The sequence below is a fragment of the Myripristis murdjan genome, chromosome 13 (assembly GCF_902150065.1).
Source record: "Myripristis murdjan chromosome 13, fMyrMur1.1, whole genome shotgun sequence".
Taxonomy (NCBI): Eukaryota; Metazoa; Chordata; class Actinopteri; order Holocentriformes; family Holocentridae; genus Myripristis; species Myripristis murdjan.
This window is the reverse complement of record NC_043992.1, coordinates 11,998,292-12,011,508: the sequence shown is the minus strand read 5'-3', so window position 1 is coordinate 12,011,508 and position 13,217 is coordinate 11,998,292. Positions and strand designations below refer to the sequence as shown.

The 13,217-nt window shown below is 41.0% G+C and overlaps 2 protein-coding genes across 6 annotated transcripts in view; one reads left to right on the top strand and one right to left on the bottom strand.

Moving 5' to 3' along the window:
• phldb1b (pleckstrin homology-like domain, family B, member 1b) overlaps nt 1-9,858 on the top strand; it is an 88,062-nt gene extending 78,204 nt beyond the window's left edge. For all 4 annotated transcript variants that reach the window (XM_030067556.1, XM_030067555.1, XM_030067557.1 and 1 more), the window contains 4 exons: nt 254-400; nt 879-1,098; nt 2,944-3,029; nt 5,685-9,858. In XM_030067556.1, coding sequence (XP_029923416.1) covers nt 254-400; nt 879-1,098; nt 2,944-3,029; nt 5,685-5,825 — 594 coding nt within the window. In that variant the 3' untranslated portion in view covers nt 5,826-9,858. The remainder of the gene's footprint in view (nt 1-253; nt 401-878; nt 1,099-2,943; nt 3,030-5,684) is intronic.
• LOC115370529 (alpha-2-macroglobulin-like protein 1) overlaps nt 9,559-13,217 on the bottom strand; it is a 47,696-nt gene continuing 44,037 nt past the window's right edge. For both annotated transcript variants that reach the window (XM_030067560.1, XM_030067559.1), the window contains exons 31-36: nt 12,726-12,844; nt 12,534-12,624; nt 12,319-12,387; nt 11,771-11,876; nt 10,834-10,875; nt 9,559-10,276 (exon numbers count right to left, since the gene is read on the bottom strand). In XM_030067560.1, coding sequence (XP_029923420.1) covers nt 10,254-10,276; nt 10,834-10,875; nt 11,771-11,876; nt 12,319-12,387; nt 12,534-12,624; nt 12,726-12,844 — 450 coding nt within the window. In that variant the 3' untranslated portion in view covers nt 9,559-10,253. The remainder of the gene's footprint in view (nt 10,277-10,833; nt 10,876-11,770; nt 11,877-12,318; nt 12,388-12,533; nt 12,625-12,725; nt 12,845-13,217) is intronic.

Below are 13,217 nucleotides of genomic sequence, written 5' to 3'. Positions count from 1 at the left end.
TTCTGGTGCTACACTGAACTGTTTTTGACAGAAATTAGCTGTCCAGGGGCCCCCACACAAGGCACTTAACCCTCAGCTGCCCTAGTCGAGCTGCTTCGTGGACAGCAAAACGAGTTTTGGTTGAACTGGGCAGCTCCCTGGTGGTAAATTTACATAAATGTATGAATGTGAAGCAGGGCATTGCTGAGTATGAGTATGTGCATTCAGCGAAACTCTTTCACAGATTAAGTTTCATGAAAATGGTTTCTTCCAGGAACGAGAGAGCCTTGCTCGTCGTCAAATGCTGGAGGAGGAGAGGAGGAGGAGGGAGGAGGCGGAGAGGAGACTGCAGGATGAAACGTCCCACCGGCAGCAGTTAGTGGAGAAGGAGGTCAAGATGAGGTCCAAGAACTTCTCTCAGGTCCGTACATGTGAAATGAGATAGAATTGAAAATGCATGGTTTAAAGTGTGTGAAAACAGTCTGCCTGCATGTTAAAAACACAGTAAGGACTGGCCACCACGGCTCTTTGAAGGCCGATGACTATGTTTTGGAACTGAAGCTGCCAGCAGCTGATATGTTATTCTGATATTCAGTATGTTTGCATTTGGCCATTTTTGTACCAAAAGAGCCCCAAAAATTAAGTGTTGCATTTTTTGCTTAGAATTATATTCTTGTCAAGGTAGAAAAACCTACCTACCAACCTTTAGACTACAGCACACTAAAATTATCCATTGATAACAATGATGAAAGAAAATTCATGGATTGTCAGTAATCTGATCAAAACATGATTCTGATATTGTTCTTCCCTAACTGTTAACGTTCATCAAATACCACAGTTTCCTAAGTATTAGTTGAACACCAGCCTGTGGTTCTTACTTTTTCTCCTTCGACTCACAGGCCCGTCCTATGACTCGTTACCTGCCTATCCGGAAGGAGGAGTTCGACCTGCGCTCCCATGTTGAATCCTCAGGTCACAGCGTGGAGACCTGCTACCAGGTCATTCTAACAGAGAAGATGTGCAAGGGCTACCTAGTCAAGATGGGAGGCAAGATCAAGTCCTGGAAGAAACGCTGGTTCGTCTTTGACCGTCTCAAAAGGACCTTTTCCTACTACGTTGGTGAGTACTTTCAAGTGGTAATCTGTACCTCCCCACCTCCGCCTGTCTGTCAGCCATACGTGGTTTCTGAACCTCTGCTGCTTGTTTTGGATGAAGCTTTGGCTAAGGGTGGATTTTGACATTGGAGTCCACATTGCCACCAGCAGTCCAACAGGCTTTAAGCTACACACGCAGTATCTCGAACACTGCTGGGTCAAATTTAATGAACGTTTGGAGAACAATGCATTTTTAAATTGATAATTTGTGTCAACAAAAAGAAATTGACTGGACAGCACCACCAACAGACCAAATAGTCCCCAAAGCTTCAAACAGCAATATCTCAAACACTAAACATTACACATAAAAAAAAAAAGAAAGAAAAAGAAAATGTTGATTCCCAGGGTGATTTGCAACAGTCGGGGGGGATGTCATGGCCACCGTTGACTTGATTATTTTGTGTCCTTATTTTGGTGCAAGGTGTTCATTGCTGTGGTGTTTCAGCACTGCACTTGCCTGTCAATCACCTGTCAATCAATCAGTGTGTCCAGCACTGTGACATCTTTTCCATGGATTCTCTGTTAATGATGTCTGACTTTTTGTAAATGCTGCTTTTTTTTTTTTTTTTTGGTCTGGTCAGCCATGGTGATAATGGCTGCTCATGCTAACTACCCAATTCCTCTTTTATTTTTTCCCAAATCAACCGGAAATGTGAAACACCTCACTCCCTGTGTAGCAAAAGTTTAACTAGGCAGATTTTTCCCAGGAAAGAGCTACCAGATGTGGTGTGGTGTAAAAGCTTTCATAAACTGGCTGTAGGCTGGATCGCTGTTGTCTTTTATCAGCTGGCACTGGAGAGCAACAAAGGTAAAATGATAAACCTACTGAAGTAAACCCAAGAGTGTCAGGTGGCAGAAATTTGTAGTGTAGATGACGGATGAGGCAAAGACAACACACATGTCCTCTAGACTTCTAAAGACGTCGTAGTATGTAGCATACATGGGCCTGTAATGTAATCTTGTGCTGTGCGCGCTGGGACTCCTCTCCTCCATGAGGCCTTTGAAGACTTCAAAAGGTTCCACTTAAACCTACTTAAAGCGTACCTTGGTTTAAGTATGCCAGCGTGAGGCGGTGTACCGAGATTGCTTCGGCAGTAGTTTATATGCGAATGGCGCTGCTCTCTCAGAGGGGGCTGATTGAGATGCAAGCCTTGCCCTCGTCTCTTGACCTTGAATGAGGAGTAAGGAGAGGTGACGAGCCCAAGTCACTCAAACTGCTAATTCAGGTTAATCAACTCCAACCGTGCTGAGGGTTTTTGGTTATTTCGACACATTCAAATTAGATGCAAATGCACGGCTATTTGAATGCTAAAAGAGGTCATTAGCAGATAATGGCTGCGTGCTAAACCGAAACTATTATTCCTCGAAATGAAGCTCTCCATTTCTACCTACTACTCTTAAGTTGGCTTGTGGAGTGTTTGTGCCTGGAGGTAGAGAGGGGCGTTGAGTTCCCCACCGGTTCCCTACTGCAGTTCTGCAGTGGCTGATGAAACAAACTGCAATGATGTACCAGAGAAGCGTAAGAATGCAGTCAAGTCTGAAAATACAATGAGAGCACCATTGGTAAAAACAGAGAAAAATGCTGTGGTTGTCTTTTTCTATCCATCATCAGAAATGATAAATTGGTGATGATCAAAGTTTTTTTCTCCCCTTTTAATGACGGTACCATCCGTTCTCTCTATCGTTATTCTACGTGACATGTTGGTGATGAAGCTTGGCGTTTGTAGCCAAGAAAAATCTGTCATTGTCAATAGGTTTCCACTCTGTGTCTCAGTCTTTGACCAATCCCACCTTATCTTCTTTCCCACAGACAAACACGAGACCAAGCTGAAGGGTGTAATCTACTTCCAGGCGATAGAAGAAGTCTATTATGATCACCTCCGCAGTGCCACAAAGGTATACTGGGCTTGAACGCAAAAAAAAAAAAAATCTCTCATTTATTTCACAATTTCACTGTTTATTTCCACTCTTCCTTCACTCTTTAGTTTCAAACATGTTTTGGGCATTGTCTTTGTTTTGCTTCTTTTCTCCCTTTTTTGCGCTCTTTTGCTTTGGCCGGCTGCAATCACAGAAGGGATTTTTCAACTTGAATTTGACCAGTGTATGTATCCACCTTTCTCTGTAACCTCACTGAACCCCGTGTGTCCAAACCTTTGTGCTAGTTTGCTGATATAAGGAGGTGATGAGTTGCAGCTACTTATCATGCATGGTTAATACACAACAGACGGATACAGGATACAGTATTTTGTGAATTCTTGTTTTGAAACCTTTCCCCCAGAAACTGCATTGGTTTGATTCTGCTGTGGTGTGTGTTTGACTGTAAATTGAATTGCTAATCCTGCTTGATCCCTCTGTCTGTCCCTGTCTGCCCAGTGAATGGCTAAAGAACAAGAACGGGTGTTAGTGGCTCCCGGGTTTTACTCTTATAGTATCACAGAGGAATATCCCTGAGACTACATTTTTTTTGTTTTAAATTTAGGAACACTTGCTCTTTGCATGAAATAGACCAACGAATAAAATCCAGGTAAAGCTTGTGATTCCTTATTAATTCCACCTTTTGAAGCTGCATTGAAAGGGAATAGACAGATAAAGGGGAGGAGACGGGCTAAAGAGGGATTTCTAGCCCTTGAAAAATTAATATAAATACTCCTTCAACTCTCTAATTGGCTCTTCCTCTATCTCTGTCACCAGCACTCGCTCTTACACAATCATTTCATCGCCACTTGAATTACATGAGGGCACCGAGGCCTTGACCTTTGACGTTGTAATTCCGGTTGCTCATAGTTTTCAGTTGTATAGAAGCTATTTCTAATGTTCCCATGAGCCTCGAATAGAAATATGAATGTAAGACGCGTTGTGCAAAAGGGATGCAGCTAAATATAAGGAGGTTAGATTAGTGTATTTATAGTTGAGGTATATAAAGAGCGTATGAACAGAAGCTCTGTTGTCTGTTGTGTTAGTGGTGTTTCTGTCTGTTCATGTTGTTAAGCCATCGTGTAGCTTGTACATTAAGATCAGGGCTGCTTGCTGCTTGACTTGACGCTTGTGTCTGTCTGTCATTTGTTTTCTCCAGCATAAAGCAGAAGTGCTGCATCCTAATCTTCTGTCTGTGTGTGTGTGTGTGTGTGTGTGTGTGTGTGTGTGTGTGTGCGCGTGTGTGTGTGTGTGTGTGTGCGCGCGTGTGCGTGTGCGTGTGTGTGTGTTTATTGGCCTGTTGCAATGCACTGTACTCTGAGTGTTTGGCATGGGCAACAACACTTGGAATTTTGATGTAACCGATGAACCATAGACAGTCAACACCCGTGGCTCAGTAGGAGTAAATAAATTATACAGCACTGTACAATTTACGGTACAATTTACAGTAATAAATCATGTGATTTAAAAATATACAGCACTGTCCTCTGGTTGGGCGCTCCACTGAAAAAAAACCTTAATTATTTGTGTGTTTTTTTTATTAAATTTTACAGAATACAGTAATTCCCATGTTTCATTAGTTGTTAGAGAAATAGAGAAACAGATTATCTGACTAGTCACCTTTTTCTCATGGGAATCCCAGTTTTCAACATGGGCACAAAGTAAATAAGTTTATGCAAAACAACAACAACAACAATAAAAACCCCTAAAACATTCAAGTATTGTTTCCTTCAGAACTTTAGTCTTGCCCGGGTGGAAAAGCCTCTGAAATTATATTTAGACCATGACAGGGCACTAAAACTCACATTAGATTATTTTCAGGTAAAATCAAAACTATGTTGCTAGAGTTGGGTTGTATAGTTCCCTGAGAGTGATGGTGGTCCACATGGTGGTGAAATGTCCTCATTAGTTGCTCTGTGCTCCTACAGGCTGCTAATCCACAATACTGGATTTATATTTCCCATTCACTTCAAAACCAGTCCCAAAATAACACTTGTACCACATAAACAAATGCCAACAAAGCAGATTGTGCCAGTATAAACAAGTCCTGGTACCCATTCTTTCCATAATGAAATGTCTCTTTTCTTGTCGTTTACCCAGTTGAATTTGAAAGTAGATCCGGCAGGTAGCGTCTGCAGTAATCTTACTCACACAGTAATAACCTTGCACCGTGACAAAACAACCTCACAGTACTCTCACAACTTATTGTCATTACACAAAAATGGGTACCAGGATTTGTTTTTTATTCTGGCATAATCCTCTTTGTTTGTGTTCATTTATGTGCTTAAAGTGTTATTTTGTGACCTGTTGTGCTGCACTGTGGAAGTGAATGGACAGATACAAATCCAGTGTTGTGGATTAGCAGCTCAGAGCAGCTCAAAGCAGCTAATGAGGATGTTTAATCACCATGTGGACTCGTATCACACCCAGGTCACTATACAACCCAACACGGTCCAAAATTCAGTTTTGCTTCAGTTCAGTTAACGAGTCGTGTAGTATTGAGCAGTAAATATGCGATCATTTGAACTGATCAGTGGCCAGCAGCGAGGCTTCAGTCCCACAGCGAGGACTGGGCCGGCTGACAGCACAGCGCACAGGAACCTTCATGTCGACTCTGACTCTTGTGTCGTCTTTCAGAGTCCCAACCCGTCGCTGACGTTCTGTGTGAAGACCCACGACCGGCTCTACTACATGGTCGCCCCGTCAGCCGAGGCCATGAGGATCTGGATGGACGTCATCGTCACAGGAGCAGAGGGATACACACAATTCATGAACTAAAACACACACGCGCGCACACTTGGAAGACGCCGCTGCTGCTGCTGCTGCTGCTGCTGCTGCTGTGGCGGCGGCGGCAGACTAACAAAGTGACAACCAGATTGTTTCGGCAGGGACTCTCACCATCACAGACTCTACAGGCCCTTTCCTTCCTGACGACGACAGTGACGACGTTCCCTCGCTTTTCCCAGGACCACGGGGCGGGGTGTTTACTTTTCATCATATGTTTTTAATCCCATACCTTCATTTTCCAATGTAGATGTTTTCACCGCCGCATTTTGTACTTGATTCTGTTTGGATTGAAAAAGGGAGCCCTTGGAGGACACACACACTCACACACACACACACACACTCACTCACACACACACTTCTGTATATAAACCAAAATGTATACCTGTCAAAGACTTAAAAGCCTTTCTATATTGCCAAATGGAGATCTTCTTGTAGTTACAGATTGTTAAACCTTTTTTGTATTAGTTGTTTCCTTTTCTTTATTTCTTTTCTTTTCTTTTTTTTTTTTACTCATTATAGCAAAAATTGCCAAATGACAACATGCCAATGTTTTTGTTTCTTTCAAAGACACATGGTCATCACATGGAGCGTTCCACAGAGACTGTGCTTTGTTCTGTCAGAAGCGACTTCAAATAGTCTTCAATCAAAAGGTGTAATCATTTTCGAATATCTATTTTAAAGGATCTTGTTTGAAATATTGTGTACATCTGTGTGAGGTAACAGAAATCAATCACGGCAGATGAAAATCCTTTTATTTATCTGAGGCAGTCTGGACTTTATTCATTTTGCCTGTTACCATGAAACTTAGTGGAGTACTGTAACTTCAAAGTGCAAAACGGTCCCGTCACCGCAGCGCTGCCGAGTCCTCGTCAGAATGCAGGGCAGCACATCCAGCACGTTATGGTACCCAGAGCGACATCCTGTCCATCATACTCCAAATATTCACTTACCAAAGTAGTTGGAGGTATTTTGTTACACTTTGACCCGAGTTCTCACTGGGGTGTGAGCGATGCTGGGTTTTGGAGGCTGATCCCAGGAGATGAGACCATAATTCTGTGCAGCATTTGATGCATTTAAATTTGTCCATTTTCAGTGTATTCGGTGTTTCCCCTGGATTGTGTTCTTGAGGTGGAAAAGCCTTTCAAAACAACATTTAGATGCATTTAGATCACCACGGGACACTGAAACCCAGACTAATGAAAGTCTTTTAGGTTTAGCAGCTCCTTAAGGCAGGGTGACCCACTGCATTGTGCGTATAGTGTATTTACTGATGCAATACATTACCGCCTTTAAATGAATTCATTTCCGATGCCATTACTGAACAATTTACTGAATAAATAAAATTAATGTGGGTTTTTCAAACTGTTTTGAAGTCGCTCCGGCTGGGGAGGAGCCGCCATCTTATCAGAACTGGACAACGTGACTGAAAAGTTGAAACTCTTGTACCACTCTAACCCCAGTCGCCAGATAATCTGTGAATACAGAGAACAAGAGTATCTCACTGTGTCTGTTGTACCATTATGTTGCCAATTCAAGGTGCACAATGCATATGTACGCACACGTATGCACGAAAAAAAAAAAAACTAGTCTGTTTGCCAAGTACCGCTGACTTGATAATGTCACCACACCGCGCAACACAGAAGCAGCCATCATCACTGCCAGCCTACACCAACGACCGCTAGAGGGCGCTAGAGAGGGAGAGAAGCCGCACCTCAAAAGAATCGCCCATGATTTCACGATACAGACTAATGCAATTCAGAACTGTGCCTTGATTAAGTGTCATTATCGACTTGTTGTCTGAGCGCCCAGCGCAGTCTCGCAGGCGGGCTACACTCGTGTGTTTTGTTTTCTGTTGTCGAGCTGCAACTCCACGTGCCGACAGATTTGCACAGGGTTTTCTACACTGAACGGAGAAACACCGAAGGCCTTGTGCACACTGGGGATCTCCAACACAACTGATAAGAGTTTGTCAAACACTGAACAACACTGAATGTCCAAAACATTAAGGACACTGTTTTCACAGAGTACTGAAGAAGTGAATTCAACTTAAAGCCTTTATTTACCATCGATTTCCCTTATTAAATGCAGACCAATCACAAAGGAGATGTAGATGAAGAGAAGCGGACGAGTTGGGATATTTAAACCTCGAGGCAAATGAGATGTTGGTTGTGTTCAAGGAGCTGCAACTCTGTCAATTGTCTCTGTCAAATATTTTGTTCATTCAGCGTTTAATTGTGTAGTGGGTGGGAGGGCCACCAAAAGTGACTTCACGAACTTTTTTTTTGTTTTTTTATTTCCCCTTATTGTAGACTGACATAAACCTTTAATTCAGAGCACACAAAAAATTAAAGGACCATACCAGTGATTTTTGCAGGTTTAGCATTAATCTGCTAACTTTAGAACTCCAATATAATTTTTCTTGCCTTTTCTCCAGCCATTGGTTTCCATTCATGCCACCACAACATGAAAATGAACTTCAAACTCTCTTCACAGCAGTATTCAATCACCATAACAAAGTCGTCCATATCAGTTTTCCTAAAAGCAGCAGCACTGTTGTGTTTTGATGACTTGAAATTGGGTGGAGTGAAACGTGCCCTCCGCTAGGGAAAATAGTCCCCGGGGAAACATAACCTTACACAGCCAGTTATCATTTCTGTGGTTTATGAATGTTGGTGACTTTGTTGGCCACAGAAGTAGAACACTACAAGGCAGCTGTTTCAACCAAAAATTCAAATTTAAAAATCAATGAATTTTGATTCTATGTTGTGAAATCTTCTATACCCCGTGTATGACTGGCAAAATGGTTTGTAGTGATGTAAAATGTTGGAAAATTGTAGTAAACGGGTCAAACATTCAGAATAACTGGTACGGTCCTTTAAATAGATCAAGTGCAGGAGGAGGATAAGCATAAATGTACGCTTCTCACTTCATTGGTGGTCAGGTAATTTCCACCACATCCCTGATGATATTGGCATCGTCAGTGACAACACCAGTCTTGTGTACCTTACATGGGACGTAAAGTTAACACAGTGACACCGATCATATCATTGCTGCAGGGTATAAAGGAGTTTGCTGGTTTGAATCCCCAGTGTGAGCCGGGGCCTGAGCGCATGAGGACTGAGTGAACAGCTCTCTGGTCTTTAGCTTTAATGGAGCGTGGGGGTGACCGGGTTAGCCTGGTGTCGTCGCCGTCGTCACGTGTTGGTCACCACATTGTGCATCAGGCTGTGATAGTGTGCCGTAGGGGACAGATTTTGGAGCATGTGGAACTGTCGTTTATAGTTTCATGTGTCGGTAAAATAATGCTAATTTATGGTTGTGATGCCTGAAATAGTGACTTCTAAGGAGAAGTTGAAGAAAAAAAAAAGACTAGTGAAAAGAAGACCTTAATATATTCTTATTTCCCCCCTTGCCTTCAACTTTCCGCGCCGTCGTGTGCAAAACCAAACTGTTCGAAACTGGCAAGGCTTTTAACCGTGTCTGTCGATAGTAGGTGGTATAAACAGTACTGTAGTTATCCATGTTGAAAAGAAAGGAAACTAAATATACTGTTAAAAAAAAAAAAAAAGGATGCCTGAATGAAAAATTCTCACTATTGAAATGAAACAGTATTGTATGGAGAAAAAAAAAGTACAATTTTTACTTATTTTTTTGTCATTTAGAAATTTTATTGTCAGAGTCAGTTACATTTCGAATTGTATGGTAGTGGTGTAATCGATCTACCTTTTTTTTTTTTTTTTAAAACTGGTACAGCAGAACACACAAATACACACACACCTGATCTCACACACACACACACACACACACACAGTTGAGTCACCTAGCACTCCACAAAACTGTACTTTTTATTCTTTAAAGATCCTGCTTTCACACACAGGCACAAGCACACACACACACACACACACACAGTCAATACTCGGACCATACTGTGTTAGCGGTACCCTGTATGTTTCATGCGTCACTTTCAAAGTATGGATAATATGGATTTTGTCAAATCTATTAAAAAACTTAAAAGAACTTAAAATACTGTCTGTCTGGTTCTTGAATAATCTGATTTTCTTCGGTCTGATGGGTCAAACAGTCACTGGTTCCCGCTGGCATGGATTTCTAACACTGAAATGTTACTCATATGTTCACTAACCCTCCCGTCTGGGGGTGCAAAGTCACGTCTACCATGCAACAGTAATTAGAGAAAAAAATTTTTTTTTTTCTACAGATACAAAAACAATGGAGTTCACTTACAATGCCAATACAGCCTATGTATAATGTTAAAAGGAGTTTAATACAAACAAAAAAACTCTAATCTAGCATTGTAAGAAAAAATATACATCTAGGAGTTTCTCTTGGAAACAGTGTGGAAACGAAGGAAGGCACCGACTTCTGAAGCCGTCAGGGTTGGCGGGGTTCCCTAGAAATATTTTACAGCTTGTTGACGCTGTCACCTGTGAAGGAAAACACACCGATTGATTTATTATTCCCTTTAAATTGCATGTATGCTTTTCCATTCGTGTTGCTTTCAAAGCTTCGGGTTGCCGGGCGCACAAAAAGGATCATTTGTTGTGTTACAGTCATCACTCCCGGTCAAAACAGCTTTTTGTGCACTTGATCAATTTTTTAAGCCAGTTATTTTACCTAATTATGTTTTGAATGAAGTATTTTTTTCTTTGCAGCATTTTTAAAGCGCATCCATCACAGCAAAAACAGTTTCCATAAGGATTTACATCAGAAAAACTGCACCAGTCATGCTATTTTTATAGAGAATTGTTGATATGTCAAGTTTCACTGACTAATTTTTGAACTGGTTTTACTTTGATGTGGCAAAATGTTAGCAGCTCTGTGGTAATACAGGTGTCGACCAGCAGCCAGGTGCTGTTGCTCAGTGAAAAAACGTAGTAAAAAAAAAAAGAAAGAAAGAAAGAAAGAAATCAGGCAGAGGCTATTTCCAAACATCCAGTGACTGTTGAAGAAAAGAAAAGCTGAAGAAACGTTATGCACTTACTCTCTGCACAAGAGGAGGAGTAGTCAGTGACTGCCTCATCACCTGCAAAAACAAAACACACACATTAAAAAGATTATATAAGTAGTGAACCGTCCATTACTATTAATGAGAGAAACAGGGAAAACAGAAAACAAGCAGCTATTTCAGTTAAAGGTGAGTCCATGGAGCAATAAGGCCGATGTTGGCCAATAAATAAATGAAGACATAGATAGCCAGACAGTGTCCAACTAATATGATGCAATTTGATTGATTTTTTTTGGTAGAACAACATGAGAAAGTGTTTACCTTCACTGTAATTCACTAAAATATGTTATACAGTGAAAGTGAATAAATTATTATTTTAACATTATGTTTTAATAATAACTATCTATAGTTGAATGTTCAAGGATGACATCTAAAAAAAAAATTAAGTTAATACTAATCAAAGTAGCTTTTCATCACAGTGTCCTGAGGGAAAAATCTTTCCATGTGGGGGTGTGTGGCTAAAGTAGTCAAGTTAGGGGGGTCTGAACATAAAATAAATAAATAAAAAACTTTTAACCTCAATTTGTGTTACATGAGATTCCCCACACATATACAAATGTGTTTTTTATATTATCCAATAATTATCCTGGAAGGTGAAGGTGAAGGTGGAATGGTACAGAGGATTTTTTTCTTCCACAAAAATAAAATTTTGAGAGAAAACACTGAATATTTCTGTTTTTGACATGAAAATGATCCAATTTAATATCAGGAGTTTTACTCCAAAGAAGAGAAAAAAGGCATTAGCCATAAAAAAAAAGTGATATCCATATCAGTACAAACCTACCTGGGGAGGATTCAGTTTCATCAGACATTTTGTTTAAAAATTAGTTTAAATGATGACAGTTGTAGGAACAGGTCTTAACTGGGGGCAGAAGTTGATAGAACAGAACAGAAGAGAGATACTGTATCTTACTTGTCTGGTAGTAGTCGTACACCTTGACCACAGCTGGTTTCAGGTTTCTGACTGGTATGTCCTCCTCTAATGTCACACTGTACGACTTGGTCTCGTCCTTCTTCAGCTGCAAACACAAAGCGAGGGAGAATAATGAGCAGGACGGGACTGTGCAGGATTTTATCGCCAATCACAATAAAAAAAACGCTCACGAAAAGTTGATCGTGGCAAATTCCCACTATCTGTAAAATTAAGAAAATGCTCACAAGTGACTTGAAAAAGCTGTCTAGCTCGCGAATGTACAGTCCTACAATGATTTCCTGATTTATTTAAATACATAAATATATGTTTCTTAATGAAATGTAAGGTAAACTGATTCCTTTATGTTTTAGTGCAATCTTAAGAGTTTTCAGGATAAATTGATTACTGGGACAATATCGTGCAGCAATTATGGCACAATAATCGGAACATGAAATTCTCAAGTGCCTATTAATGAGATCGGCTTTTTTACCAGCTTGATTATTTCACCACAAACACACATGAGCACACACATAGTCAGTGTTTCCTACCCCATCTAAGTAAATGTTGATGTATCCTTCCTCCATGTCCACACGTTTGACTGAACGGTCTTTCTTCAACTAGGACAGGACAGAGAACACACTGGGGTAATACTCAAATATAACAGAGTATCATCAGCGTACAGTGCAATATACATACAGTGCACAAAGGAAAACTTATCAAATCTGTCAAACTCGATGGTTCCTGCTGCTGCGGCTGAACTCACAAGTGCGAGGGAGCTTTTATCCAGAATGTAACCCGACAGGAGTTTGATGTTGATGATGACCATGTTGGTTTCCTCCCGTCTTCCCTGGTACCTGAAGAGGACAGACCATCAAACCAATGCACACAAAGCTGGAGGCAGAAGACATTCAAGCGCTGATTGTGAAGAGAAAGACAGCGGCTCTGCTCACAGTACCTGACTTCCACGAAGACGATGAGCTGGGGTCTGCTGATGTTGCATTTGGCCATGGTGCTGGCAGCGATGTGGAAGGCAGAGAAGTCGGGGGGAGGCGGGATGTTGTAGCGCATGGAGATCTGAGGAGAGTCAGTTCTTCATCACCAAACTCTGCCCTTATTTACACCGTTACCAAAGAGCTGAGGAGCTCCGAGCTGCCTCAGAGATACTTCATAACCGAAGATGTTACAAAATACAAATACATCCTTATGAGATGTATCAAAATAATCTACCAAAATACTGATGTCAAAAATGTATTCAATTTTTTTTTCTATTATAAAATACATTCAATGCTTTAATAACTTTGTAGCATGTTAAAGTTACTAGATTGTCTTAACATCAATAGGCAAAAGGTTTTATGTTTTAGTGAGAAGGGGGCATCTGTGGGTTTTTTCAGCACTAGAACACATCTGGGTCATAAGTCAGGAATACTGACTTGGAACTTTATGATTT